The sequence below is a fragment of the Bos grunniens genome, chromosome 25 (genome assembly GCF_055505025.1).
Source record: "Bos grunniens cultivar Pamir isolate PY7600 chromosome 25, Bosgru_T2T1.0, whole genome shotgun sequence".
NCBI lineage: Eukaryota > Metazoa > Chordata > Mammalia > Artiodactyla > Bovidae > Bos > Bos grunniens.
Window position 1 is genome coordinate 13,243,718 of NC_141189.1, and position 14,943 is coordinate 13,258,660.

Consider the following 14,943-nt stretch of genomic DNA (forward strand, 5'->3'; position numbering starts at 1 on the left):
CTATTAATAGAACTAAAATATTTACAAATAATTTTCTGACAAAGGACTTATATCCAAAATATATAATCTCAAAACTCAACAAGGAAACAAACAATTCAGTTTTTTTAAAAAAATGGTCCAAAGATTTGAACAGACATTACACCAATTAAGATATTTAGATGGCAAAGTGTTTTTAACTTTGGTGATGGATTAGGGTGAGATGTGAGAGGTTTTTAACAGGCAAGCAAAAGTAACACAGTCCAGGAAAAGCTGCTTGTCATCTGGATCATGGTTGATGAATGAAAAATATATCTGGAATCAAAACCCTTGGTGACCTATGGACAGAAGTATATCAACTTCCTTCCTTCCAGCTTGCTATACAAACAACTATACTAATAAGCCTCTTTTAAAAGTGTTTGTGCATGTTCCCACATGGATATTGCCATATGCAAAACAGATGGCCAGTGGGAATATGCTGTGTGACGTAGGGAGCTCAACCCAGTGCTCTGTGACAGCCTGGTGGGGTGGGATGGGGTGGGACGTGGGAGGGAGGTTTAAGAGGGAGGGGACATGTGTATACATGTGGCTGATTCATAGTGATGTGTGGCAGAAACCGGGACAATATTATAAAACAATTATCCTCCATTAAATTTTTTTTTTTTTTTACATTTGTAGTTTAGCTGAAATTTATGCTTAGAAAGATTTTTGGAGCCATCCACAAGAAATTTATTTTAAAGTTGAGAATTGATTTGCTTCTTGGGAACAGGTGGAATGAAACCCACATTCCCTGATGAGCAGGCCACACAGCCACTGAGGTCTAATTTTGTTGGTTTTACTAGCTGGACTGGGGGCAAGTGGCATGTAGACAGATGGCAGTCATTGACTGAGGGAGGTCACCCACACTTTCAGGAGCCTCTGGGCACAGAGCGATTGATGGCTGTGTAAATGGGCCCTTTAATCTCTGTGTATGTAGTTTAAGTGGCTAGGTGTGCTCCTTTTGGGTGTGAGAATTTACTCAGCAGGCAGAAGCTATTTAGTTCTGTTCCTTCAGTTCAACATTCATACAGCATGTTGGCTTTAGTCCAGAGTTTTCTTTCTTCCATCAAGACATGCAAGCAACCGGAGAGCTCCATCAGCCTTGCTTGCCTTGACACCACTGATTTCATAAGCAGCTGCCTACATTAAATATTCAGCTGCTTATGTTTTTTGCATATCTAATGTATACCAGCAGGTTCATCAAATTTTGGTGTCATTGACCACCATTGAGAATCTGATGGAAGTTATGAGTGTTTCCTCCCAGAATAAAGAGTGTTTACAAACTTCTGGAATCTTCTAGACATCCCTGGGGAGAGAAGCTGATTAGGGACATGGAACAGTTCTTTTAAGCAGAATGAGGATCCAGTTCATGTTACACACCCTATATACCATCAGTTGGTAATGTCCCCACACTTTGGGGTAATGTGGTTTTCTCAGGTGACCTTTCTTGTCTGGGTGATACTGATTCAAAGGTGGGTATTTTTAAATGTTTTATTTTAATTATTATGATTTTGCTGCACTGCTTGGCATGCAGGATCTCATGGCTGGACCAGGGATGGAACCCATGCTCCTGCAATGGAAGTGAGGAGTCTTAACCACTGGACCACTGGGGAAGTCCCTGGATATTGACAGGCTGGGGGCAGTGGGAGACCCTGTCTGTGAGTGTGTGTGAATCGTGGCCACTCCTGGGAATTGTCTTTGAAATAAATGAGTGACCAGATCTCAAATAACCAGGAAGGATACAGAAGGAACTCAAGTGGAGGTGGAAGGGCTTAGATGCTTGGGAGGCAGAGAGAGGTAGCTGGTGGCTGGAGAATCTATTTGGTTGGAATTGAGAGTAAAAAAGCAGTGGACACAGGATGGAATTTCAGTGCAGGATTGCAGGATTGCATGAGTGCAGCACTTCTGTGTGGTAACAGGATTCAGGGTGTACCTATGACAGGGGGCCACTCAATGGGTCTAGAGTGCCCATTGTCACTTAGAAATGTAGAAGCTGTCCAGGAGGCATGTGCAATGTGAGGGGAGAAGCCTGTAAGATTGATGATAAGGGGTTTCCTGGTGGTCCAGTGCTTGAAAATCCACCTTCCAACGCAGAGGGTGGAGGTTTGATACCTGGTCGGGGAGCTAAGTTCACACATGCTGTGGGGCAACTAAGCCTGTGTGCCATGAGAGATCTTGCATGCCATGACTAAGACCTGATGCAGCCAAAAATAAAAAAAAAATACATAAATGTATATATATTTAAAGAGTCATGCTAAAACCATCAGTTAATTTGGGTAAGGGACATCTCTGGCTTTAGGGGGATGAAAAGAAATCTCACTGGAGTTAAATCTTGCCTAGAAACTTTGTTCTTGTCATTGTTCAGTCACTAAGTCTGTCGGACTCTTTGTGGCCCCATGGACTGAAGCACACCAGGCCTCCCTGTCTCTCATCATCTCCCGGAGTTTGCCCAAGTTCATGTCCATTGAATCCATGATACTATCCCAACCATCTCATCCTCTGTCGTCCCCTTCTCCTTTTGCCTCCAATCTTTCCCCAGAATCAGGGTCTTTTCCAATGAGTTGACTGAGGCTATTTCTTCTGTTTTGCTTCCAGCATCCTACTCCTAAATATGCTTCTGCTTGGGAATCAGACCCACCATAGTTTAGAACCACTTACTACCGGCCTCTTAGCTTCTGCAACAGAAGAAATAGAACTTTTCTGTAACAGAGGGGGATGGGGTGAGTGAATTTTAGGTGAATTTGCTTGGCACTGGTGTGAAAACCCTTCCTCCAAGTTTTCAGTGTGGACAACCCTGCCAGAAGTGTCCCAGAAACCCCAGAGATGTCTGCATTGACAAGGTAGCTTACAATGGCACATGCTAAGATTGTTTTGAGGCTGGTCTAGGATTAAACAAACTTGGATGGAAGAAGAGAAACGAGGGCTGTCCTGTCTGACTCACTATATGGAGTTGCTGAGGGCATCTGTGCATGATGTAAGATTCAGTTTTCTATCCGTTTGTCAGCCTGTGAAAGGACACTGTGAAATCACCAATGTCGTGCTTGGGCTTAGTTGCTAAGTCATGTTTGACTCTTTGTGACCCCGTGGACTGTAGCCTGCCAGGCTCTTTTATCCACGGGATTTTTTCCAGGCAAGAATACTGGAGTGGGTTGCCATTTCCTCCTCCAGGGGATCTTACCAACCCAGGGATGGAAACGGTGTCTCCTACATTGCAGGAGAATTCTTTACCACTGAGCCATTGGGAAAGCCCTGAAATTATCAATACACCTGTCTAAATTTGAAAAAAAAAAAAAACGCTAGCCCATCCTCCGTCATCCAATCTCAGGGTTACAGTTAGAATTAGGTTTAGGGCTCTAAACTGACACCTTAGCCCATTGCCTCAACCTTCCCACCTGCATCCCTATGGCTGAATGAAAGTTCAAATCCTATTTTTGCATAAGCTTCCCTTGACTGGGCTAGCTTCCATTTGAATGTGTGTTTATAATAACATCTAACTCAACTGGGTATTCAGTGAGATAACCTAGAGACTGTGCCTGGCCCAGTGTCTGTCTTACAACCTCTCAATAAACTGGGGTTTCTTCCTCCTCAACGTCTTTTGTGCCCAACACGTGAGGTTAAAAACTGTCCCTTATGGCTTCTGATGTGGCTTTTTCATCTAACAGTTTTGTAGTCACTTTCTTGTAGATTATACAAAGCAAAACCTATGGAATCCGGACAAAGAGTACCAAGGGAATGGAACTAAAAGATTGTTACATTTTTTCACTCACTTTTCAATGTTGAAAATCAACATTTAAAATAACAACAAATCAGCAAAAAATCACAAAACCCCAACAGTAACATGAAAACAAAAACAAAAACAACTTTAATGAGATCGAAATAGGTAGAAACCACCAGATTTATTGGGCTTCACTGCCAGATGTAATCTTTGTTAGTTGACAGCCTGTTCTTTTCCAGGCCCAAGGAACCAAAGAGATCAGCGCGGGGTTTTGAATTTCAGCATCAGGAGCTCCTGGCTTTGGCAAGAAGAAGAGATTTCGGAAATCCAGTCGCCAAGATACGCTTCTTATAATAAAATGCGTATAGAGGTGGGGGCTGGACACAGAAACCGTCGCTTGGACGGTGAGCGAACCCACCCAGCCCACCAACGCCCGGTTTGGCTCCCAAAGTAACGGAATCCGAGTCTCCAGGCCAGATTTTCCCTCTAGCCATTCCCGGCCACGCAAAGCGGAGCCGCGAGCGCACAGAAAGGGATGTCTTCATCGCCAGCCGGGATGGAACAAACCCGCCCGCTCGGGGAGTGCTGAGAACCAAAGGGTCCCTCCAACGCGGGCAGCCGTCAACATGACTTGACGGCCCCCATCCCGCGCGGCCCGCACTCCCCCGGCGCCCCCACCCTTTCAGGGTGCGCGCGCACAAGCCGGCGAGCCGAGGAGCTGTGCGCCCGGCAGCCTGCGGGCGGCGGCGGCCGACTGGCTCGCGGGGAGAGGGGTGGCCAGGAGGGCCGGAGGAGGAGCTGGCGCTGCAGCCGGGCCCCCTCGGGCCGCGCCCCGCCTTCTGCCGCCACCTGCGCGTCCCCTCCGGGCTCTCGCGCCCCGGGGCTGTGTGGGCTCTCCCTGCCGCAGCGGCGGTAACATTGCGTCCACCAATTAGAAGACGGCGTTTGGCTCCTCGGGGCGCGGGAAGAGCGGCAGGCGCTGCCGGTTCTGGCGAGCGGAGGGTGCGCCGGCGCGCGTCCCTCCCCGCCGCGCTCCCCGCGACGTTCGTGGAGGAGGGTACAGAACTGCTGTGACTTTTGAGGTCCGACTCCGCCTTCCGCCTAGCCTCCCGACGCGCCAGCTCGGAGAGAGGCCGGCGTGACCGGCAGGCCCCGAAGGCTCACTGCGTGGGCTCAGGACTTGGAACGTGTCCGGGAGCCCGCGGCGCTGTGCGCGCTGGTGAGTTTGGCGGCGGGGTGGGGTGTCCCCGGGCGCGAGGGGGCGGAGAGGACGTCGCGCTCTGCCCCTTCGCCCGCCCCCTAGTGCTGCCCCCACTTTAAGAGTAATTGAGACTTGAGCGTGACTGCGGAGCCGCGACGATGCGGGCGCTGGCCACGGGCTGTTCCTCAGCCCTGCGTGATGGAACGGGTCGGTGAGCGTAACAAAGGCGCCCGCCCCGGGGAGCCGGTCCTCGGCTGAAGACCGCGGCCGGCGCGCCGCGACGGCTGCCTGAGGACTAGGGTAGTGGCTGTGCGGCCGGAGGCGCGGTGCGCACCTCCGCGGGCGGGCCACGAACCCTGAGCCCGACACCTGCGTGCCGCTCCCGCCGCGGCGCCGGGGCAGCCCCGCCTGCCGGCCCCCGTGTCCTCAGCCCGGCTCCCGGCGGCCGGAGGTCCAGCGGCGAACCACTTGCTGGTGCAGAGGAGAGACCCCCGGCCCCTCGCCGAGAAGCCGAGGCGACTGGTAGGGGCCGCGCGCCGAGGACCGAGTAGGCATCTGGGGGAGCACTTCTGCAGACCGAGGGCTTCCACGTGAGCCATCTCGCTCTCCCCGCGACGGCCCGGACCTCCTAACCGTCTCCGCTGCCCGAGCCTCCGCGCCGTGGGGCCGGGAGCGGCTGGTATCCTCGCCAGCCGTCCGGAGCGCTTGGCTCGCACGCACGGCCCCCGGCTGCCCCGCGCCTCGCCGGAGCCCGAAGGGGCGCGGGTCCGGGGCGAGGGCCGGCTGGGCGTGTTTGATGGCTTCACTGAGAAGAGTCAAAGTGCTCTTGGTGTTGAACTTGATCGCGGTGGCCGGCTTCGTGCTCTTCTTGGCCAAGTGCCGGCCCATCTCGGTGCGCAGCGGAGACTCCTTCCATGAGATTCGGCCGCGGGCCGAGGCCGCTAACATCAGCGCGCACAGCGCCAGCCCCATCCAGGATGCGGTCCTGAAGCGCCTCTCGCTGCTCGAGGACATTGTCTACCGGCAACTAAACGGTAAGGACGCACGCGGATGCCACGGGGTTCAGCGTGGGCATCCGGTCCACCCCCGGGGGCCCTGCGCGCGGGGCGGGAGGCAGACCTAGTGGCTCCCGCGCGCTCCCTTTTACTCTTCCTGCCCCGTCTCGGCCAGGAGGCCGGGGCTGCTGGAAAGAATTCCCGGCTTTTCCGTGCTCCAGCTGCAAGTTTGCTTTTATCGTGGAAACACGTCAGCACAGCTGGCTCCAGGTCTCCGCGTGCAGGAATCATTACCTGGCCAGTTGGCCCCAAGTGCGGAAACTAGACGCGCGGCCGAATGGGACTAGAGGCGCAGGCGACTTAAGGGAGGAAATAGCTCTTACAGCTTAGCCTTTGGTGGGGTCGGACAGGGAGGGGCCTTTGGCGGGCTTAAACGTCTGCAAAAGTCGAGGCCTTAGATCTGGAGCTAACGCGCTTCGGTAGTGCGCTGGAGGAATGTTATCTCTCTAGGAGGCAGCCTGTTCAGCTAGTAACGAGGACCCCTCCCTTCCCGGCTCTGCTTCGGTGAAGCTGCTATTAAAAACTTCCGGATTCTCCCTGAGAGCTGCCTGAGGGCAATTGTTAAAGTTCGCGGTGTGTAGGGGAAGCAGGTTTTTAAGGAATGTAGCGAAGAGAGGTGTGCCATCCAATCAGTGATAGTTATCAGGATCTGTCCCAGCTAAAACGTTCTCACTGTTTCAGGTGGAGAGGGAGACTTTTCACACCCCCTGGTCACATCTGGTCCAGGAGCTGATGGATCATTGGACATTTGTTGCCCCCAAGGTCAGAATATTACACTAGAGTATGGGCAGCTCTCCAAGGTCCACATGACTGGTATCCAAGGCAGATTCAAGGCTGCCATCTCCCTTCCTAAGCTTCTAACTCAAGTTCTTATGGTAATTCCAGAGCTGGGTGTGCTAAGTCGCTTCAGTCCTGTCCGACTTTTGCAACCCCATGGACTGTAACCCACTAGGCTCCTCTGTGCCTGGGATTATCCAGGCCAGAATACTGGAGTGGGTTGCCATGCCCTCCTCCTGAGGATCTTCGCAACGGAGGAATTGAACCCGTGTTTCTTATATCTCCTGCATTGTCAGGCCGGTTCTTTACCACTGGAGCCACCCGGGCAGCTCCAATGCCAGAGCTACTGATAGTCATAAAGATAATGATCATAATTATCGGTGAAATTCTTACTGTGTGCCAGACACAGTGCCAAGAGGTTACAAGTGCATTATCTCATTCAGTGTTCACATCAGTTCAGTGTGGTTCTTTCCATTTCCCATATCAGAAATAAGACAAGAAGTTTTGGAGAGGTTAGTTAACTAAGTTGCCTGAGGTCCTGCTGCTGATAAGTGGCAGAGTCTGGAGTCAGAACCCCGGGTCTGGCTGACCAGAGAGCCTGTGTTTTTGACAGCTTCCATCGAATGTCTCCTCCTAATTATAGGGAGTCTTCACTTTGATGATGTTAGTAAGACCTGGCTCAGCTCAACCACTGTCCTCCCTGCAGTTGGAGCTAGAGACCAGCCCGGTGGCAGGCAGGGAGAAGAATGTCACCATACTGTCTTCTTCCCACTTTTCAATGATCCCTTCTGGGTCCTTCCAGATGGGATGGGGTCAGATTTGCAAGCATCCTCTGAAAGGACCCCTTGAGCTTCTTGATATCACTCAACAAATATCCAGGGGAATCCTTGAACTTGTACATGCAGTGGGATGCTGCAATCCCACTGACCTCCAGCAGACAGCAGGGCCTGGCTGTAGGTGTGGACCAGCTGTAGGTGTTGTCTGCGGGCGTCTGGTGGGAGCTCTTCTCCTGTATGTCCAAGAACCAAGGCACAGAATGAAACAAAAGCCCGCAATTCATTTCTGGAGGAACTGGATGCTTATGGGATGGTCCTTATTATTTTACACAGATCCAGGCCATAGACTGATCCATAGGACTCAAAAGAGCGCACAAGATATCTGGCTCCCTTAAGTGTCAGGCTGTACCCAAGGACACAAATCATTTCAATTAGGTAACAGAATATGATATACACCCCATCAGTGCCCCAAATAGCAATAATAAAATGCTAAGCGGTATTTACGAAGTGCCACGGACACACTAGGACTCATTTGGTCTTTCCAGCAACACTAAGGATAGGTGCTGATACTCCCCTTTTAGGGGAGTAATCCCTGGTGGCTCAGACCGTAAAGAATCTGCCTGTGATGCAGGAGACCGGGGTTTGATCCCTGGGTTGGGAAAATCCCCTGGAGAAGGAAATGGCTACCCACTGCAGTATTCTGGCCTGGAGAATTCCATATAGCCCAGTGGGCTACAGTCCATGGAGTTGCAAAGAGTTGGATACAACTGAGCAACTAACACTGCCCTTTAAGTAACTTGCTCATAATCACCCAACTAGAGGGTGACAGAACTGGGAATTTAAGTTCTGACAGAACTGGCATAGTCTGGTTCCAGAATTGAGGTTCTTAGCTGCTTCACTGGCTTGTCTTAATCTTTTTCTTTTTTTAATGTGGACCATTTTTAATGGTCCAAACAATAAAGAATTTGTTACAATACCGCTTCTGTTTTATATTTTGGTTTTTTGGCTGCAAGGTATATGAGCGCTTAGCTCCCCGAACAGGGATCAAACCTGCACCCCTTGCATTGGAAGGTGAAGTCTTAACCACTGGACTGCCAAGGAAGTCCCAATCTTAGGTGTGCCTCAGAGTCACAAAACACCAATACTTTGGCCACCTAATGTGAAGAACTGACTCATTGGAAAAGACCCTGATGCTGGGAAGGATGGAAGGCAGGAGGAGAAGGGGACAACAGAGGATGAGATAGTTGGTTCTCGTCTCAGAGGATGAGATGGTTGGATGGCATCACCGACTCTATGGACATGAGTTTGGGTAAGCTCCAGGAGTTGGTGATGGACAGGGAAGCCTGACGTGCTGCTGTCCATGGGGTCACAAAGAGTCCGACACAACTGATCGACTGAACTGAACTGAACTGAACTTAGAGTCACATGGAGGGCCTTTTAAGAGGTAGATTTCTAGGCCCCACCCACAGAGTCTCTGATTCAGTAGCTTTGGGTTGAGGGGGTCTGAGACTGTATCTCTGGCAAGTCTGTGGCCTGAACCATGACCCAGAACCCTCTGCTGCCTATGCCAGGCAGAGCAAAGAGGAAAACCCACTTGCCTGTTGGTGGGAGAGTGAGGACTTCCGGAAAGCTAAGAGTTTGCTTCAGATGAACTGGGGTCCTGGCTTCTTTCCCTGTGTGCTCTTCTGCCCTGTAAGCGATTTCCTGGGAGCGTGGGGATGTCCACCACGGGGGACTGGTTGCCTGGGTTAGGAAGAAGAGTTTTCTTGACTTGCAGCCTCTGAGGGGAAGCAGGCAGGAAGACTGGGTTTCGAGCTTTTCCTGAACAAGCCAGGAATTCAAGCTGCAATTAGATAGATGTTATCTTTCTGGCTGACAAGTGTAATTTGCAGTGACCTTCCCTCTCTCCACCCCACTCACAGCACTCCATCCTCTGCCTGTGCATGTTTTGGGTAAAGCGCATCCCACCTGTTGATTCTGTAGGCCTGCCGAGGTCTTCTGCTGCGGTGGGAGGGTGCTGAGATGGGACTTGGATTCCTGTGTCTACCTGTGCTGCAGCGTCTCCACTCCTTGCTACTGAAGGAGAACAAGGAAACCTTGACCTTGGTGCTCCTTATTGCTTGGGAATTAATAGAGGGCTCAAGAGAGCCAAGCACTGGGCACACAGGAGGGGCCCAGCCCCTTGGGCACCAAGTGGGAGCTGGTGATTTAATGATGTTCAGGTTTCTCAGACCTTTCCTGGGGTCTCTTATGAAGTTCAAGCAGGAGACACAGCACAGCCATCTGTAGTGTCCTCTCACCCTGGAAACAGTTTCTTGGGTGTCCTGTAAGGGCCCCTCTGGGCTGGGGATGCCAGGGGTGATCCAGACTTCCTCATAACGGGGCTTCTCTGCTAAAACTCTTAGTGCTTGTCTTTTGAAAAGTGGTTGCAGGCTGTTATTGCTTTGTTTTTCTTAATGCAGGCTGAGAAGGACACTCTAAAGGGAAAGTGGAAAAGCTGAAATGGAGGGAAAAGCACACTGAGATGATTTTGTCCTCTCCCCTCCAGACCCTCTCTGACACCTGCCCTTCCATCTTTACCATTGGGCACCCACTGCTGCCCCCTTAACTGCTGCTGTAGTGCCCTTTAACACAAGCCCCAGCCTCTGTTCTCTCACCCTCCTTTTCGGGACTCTGGCTGTCTGCATGGAAAGCACTGCTTGCAAAGGGCCCAAGACCTTCCAGGAGTTTTGTGTTTCCTGAGGAACCGTGATCAAGCCTAGAGGCTGATGGTCAAGGCCGACCACTGTCAGCCCACGTTCCCACCCTGGCCCAGTGCTTCTGCCTCCTCCAGCCAGGCTGATCCACTTGCTGAAATAGCCCTGCATTTGTCTGAGGGTTGCATCTTCTGTGTTTCAGGTGGTTTGCTCTCCCCGCCCGCTTTCTACATTCATGTGTCCTTTAAAGCTTGACTCCAGGTCACTCCCTGGGGGCGGTAGGTTGTGCCAACTCCCACGGTCTGAGCTCTTCCTGCACCAGGTTGCTTGAAGCTTTCTTGCCCATGTCCATGGCACCCATGGCTTTGACTCTAGTGCCTCGGTGGCTTTGCCTTTTGAGTTCAGAACTGGACTGCAGGTGTTTTGAGGACTTGAACCATATTTTGAACTATTTAATACCATGCCCATCCTTCAGCATCTGTCATAACACCCTGTATGTCATGTGGGCAAAAAGGTTTATTGGTTTGATTAGTTGGGTGGAAGCTAGTTTTGGGAGGTAAATGGTAACCACAGAGGAAATAACCTTGACTCTGTAAAGACTGGATTATGTGGGGTGGGTGTAGTTGGAGGAAGGAGTTGGAAAGCCTTAGCTGGGTAGAGTGAGTGTGAGGTATTCATCTTGTCTCTGTCATCTTGCCTGCACCATCTTGAGGCCACCCCTGGTCATTCACCAGACCCTGATTAAAGGGCGCTAGAACCTTCGGAGGAGCCTGGAAGTGAAGCAGTTAGCCAGGTTAAAGACCAGCACGGTTCAGTATGCTTTTTGTGAATGTGTGGTTTTATAACGTGCTCGTTTTATGTTCCTTTTCTCTCTAGAGTAGAATTAATTCATATTTTATCATGGAAATTTTAGAAAATCCAAAACCATTATGCAGAAGAAAATAACATTGTGTTAATTTTTTTTTTTTTTTTTAATGGTGGTTTTGTACTAATGTTAGGAAAACAGACGAAGGGACAGACAGAGTTCCTGATAGAATTCCCATGTAACTCTGTACAGGGCTTTTGGCTGGCTGTCACCTTCTGAGGAAGTTATTTGTTTTCTGTGATTTTAGAGCTGAGAAAGGTGAGACTTAGAGAATACTATGTGACTTGGCCATGATGACACAGACAGTGAGGGGCAGGGTCAAGATTCCAGAATATCACGGTCCTTTTCCCAGGTTGAGCATCCCCCGATAGGTCAGGATGAAGGTGGTGGGCTGTCATGAGCTCTGGCTGGTGACCTCGTCCCTCATCCATGCCCTGGTGCAGGGACTCACAAGGGCACATGTGACTACTCCATCCGGTAAGCCTAGGGCCCTGCTGTCGTAAGAGGAAATGCAATCGATTGAGGTTAGGTTCCAAATTTAGATTTCAGAAGGATATTGAATAGAAGCAGGGTTGCTTGAAGAAATTGAAAACCTTTGCAGGCAGGGAGAGAAGTCAAAATTACGCAGCCTGGTCCTGCCCCCAAGCCACACGGACAGATGAAGCTGGAGTCGGAGCTGCAGGAAACTGACACGTTCCCAAACAACCCACCTGTAGCCCACCCAGCCTACTGCATCAGCAGGCCCATGAGGTGGAGAAAGTGAGTGGGCTCAGAAGGACAGGGCAGAGGTGTGTTCTCTGGGCCTTCAAGGTGGCGTTGGGAGGAGAGGGATTGTATACTGAAAGCATCTCTTCCTGGATGCCAGAGCTGGCCCTGAGCTGTTTCTTCTTTCATGGAATATACGTGTGCTCATATAGACTGTTGAGCTGGAGGGTACTAGCATTCCCAATGGGAAGGAGTAAGGGGGAGAGAGCTGAGGGCACATGTTCGCATTAAAATCACTCCTTGCAGGTGAGCCTCAGAAGGGTACCAGGGCAGTGTGAGTCTTAGGAGCTGCGTGGAGGCTTTCATCGGGGCTTCCAGGTGGCTCAGTGGTAGAGTCCGCCCGCCAGTGCAGGAGACGCAGGTTTGATCCCTGAGTCGGGATCCTTGAATAGTGAAAGTAGGTGATTTATCCCAGGCGGCTCAGTGGCAAAGAATCTGCCTGCAATGCAGGAGATGTGGGTTCAACCCCTGGGTATGGAAGATCCCCTGGGGAAGGAAATGATAACCTACTTCGTATTCTTGCTTGGGAAATCCCATGGACAGAGGAGTCTGGCAGGCTACAGTTCATGAAGTCGCAGAGTTGAACACAACTTAGCAACTAAACCACAACAACAGGCTTTCATCAGGGCTTGGTGGCCAGCAGAGGCCCGGGTGTGTGGAAGGCGGATCCGCAGAGCCAGGGCCTGGGCACTGGAGGGAGGCTCACTTCTTTTACCTCCGATGGACTGATCACATCTGGTGGCTTCCAGAGAGATGGGGGGCCCGGTTCTTGGACAGCCCTGGGATACAGGCACATCTGTGTTGGCCAGTGTGTGTGCCGGGCACCCTGCCAGCAGGGGCAGCTGCCGCCTGCCCGGCCCAGAATAACTGGGGAGAGGCCATCAGCATCATTGTCGAGGAAGAACTCTGATGCCCTGACCTTTGCTGTTGCCAAATCTGGAGTGTCCTTTGTGGATGGGGAAAAAGGTTTGGCAATTAGAGCTAAGAGTGAGAATGGAGAGGTGGAGCGTGGGCTCAGTGGAGCCACATTGAGTGGAGAAACACCTAAGGTCAGACACCTCTCAGTCTTTAAGAATATAATATTGGGAGAAAGGGTGTTCTCTTGGGCGGCAGACAGTCTGGGTTTGATGACTGGTTCTGTCACTTATTAACTGTGTGACCTACCTTGGGCAGACTTGTGGGCACAGACTTGTGGGCACAGCGGGTGGAGGAGGGGGGAATGCATCGAGAGTGGCACTTACATGTATACACTATCGTGTGTTACATAGATGGTGATAGTTTTACCACCATTTCTCAGCTGTGAAATGGGGATGCTGTGAGTCAGGCGGAGCAGGGATTCACAGTGTGCAGCATGCGCCATGGTGCCTGAAGTGTGGCAGCTGGGAGAATGCTTCTTTTCTTTTTTTTTTTTTTTTTGATTGGAGGATAATTGCTTAACAAATGTTGTGTTGGTTTCTGCTGTACGTCAGCGTCCATGCATGTGTGTGCTCGGTCATGTCTGACTCTTTGTGACCCCGTGGACTGAAGCCTGCCAGGCTCCTCTGTCCGTGGAATTTTTCAGGCAAGAATATTGGAGTGGGTTGCCATTTCCTCCTCTAGGGTATCTTCCTGTCTCGGGGACTGAGCCCATTGTCTCTCATGTCTCCTGCATCGGTAGGTGGATTCTTTAGCACTGGAACACCTGGGAAGCCCTGCAATGTCAATCAGCCATAAGTATACATAGAGTCCCTTGCTCCCGAGCCTTTCTCCCCCGCCTTCTGTAATAGGTGGTCACTGAGCACCAGGCTGAGCTCCTGGCGCTGGACAGCAGCTCCCGGCAGCTATCTGTTTGACATACAGGAGTGTATATATGGCAATGCTACTGTTGATTCGTTCCCCCTCCTTCACCCGCTGTGCCCACAACTCTGTTCTCTACACGTGCATCTCAATTTCTGCCCTGCACATAGGTTCCTCAGTACCAGATTTCTAGATTCTGTATACATGTGTTAATATGCGGTATTTGTTTTCCTCATTCTGACTGACCTCACTCTGGATGACAGGCTCTAGGTTCACCCACTTCAGTTCAACTTCGTTCCTTTTAATGGCTAATATTCCATTGTGCTATGTACCACAACTTCTTCATCCATTTACCTGTTGATTGACGTCTAGGTTGCTTCGATGTTCTGGCTATTGTAAATAGTGCTGCAGTGAACATCTGGGTACATGTGTCTTTTTGAATGAAAGCTCACTCTTTGAGGAAGGGAGCCTTGCTTGCTTGTTCCTCATCATATGTCTGATGCTGAGAAGTCCCCTGGCTCATAATAGGTGCTCAGCAGATATTTCTGGAACGAATGCATGAACAGTTGTGCTGGTCCTTGTTACCTGAGGTGTAAATCTCAAGATAGGGCAGGAAAGGTCTGTTTTGCTCTTAAGTTGCTTAAGCTCTTTGAATCAACCTAGGATTCTTCTCTTTTTTGTGGTTTTGTCCGAGGCTGAGTTCTGTTTCTCTCTTCCTTTTCTTGTCTTCTTCCCCATCTTCCACTTAACTTACAGTAGTGGTGCCTTTGGATGATCGCTTTTGAGGCCTGGGAGAAGAAATGGTCGCCTGTATATATCAAATCCCATTGCAGAAATGTTGGTCATTTCCATCTATTTGTGAGCACTTCCTCACTGCGGGGTGTGGGTTAGTTGCATGGATGCAGAGATGTAGATGGCACGCCCACCTAGACATCTGTGGTCCAGTTGGAAGGGTGGGTTTGTAGTTTCACCAGGTGTACACAAGGTTTTAGAGGTGGAATGAATATGGCGGTGGTGAGACCTGACCTGGCCCTCAGTAGGTGCTTGACCAAGCAGTGTTGAACTTGAAGGCGAGAACTCCAAAGTTTTAACACATAGACCAGAGGACCCTGGTAGTGAGACCACTTAGGGGCCTGACATGGAAGCAAATCATAGAAGGTGGTCAGGCAGGGCGATTGACACAGGGAATGAGTAGAGGCAGAGATGGGTGAGGGGACAGAAGGAAGGCCATGTGACCTTCAATGGCCACGTGGAGCTTGTTTAGAGGACCGAATGGTGGCTGGACCCAGCCAGGCTCAGCCT

At 50.8% G+C, this 14,943-nt stretch overlaps 1 protein-coding gene across 1 annotated transcript in view; it reads left to right on the forward strand.

The window, feature by feature from the left end:
- The first annotated feature begins 5,342 nt into the window (after positions 1–5,342).
- Positions 5,343–14,943, forward strand: part of GALNT17 (polypeptide N-acetylgalactosaminyltransferase 17) — a 428,470-nt gene continuing 418,869 nt past the window's right edge. The window contains exon 1 of the mRNA XM_086376802.1: positions 5,343–5,965. Coding sequence (XP_086232928.1) covers positions 5,728–5,965 — 238 coding nt within the window. The 5' untranslated portion in view covers positions 5,343–5,727. The remainder of the gene's footprint in view (positions 5,966–14,943) is intronic.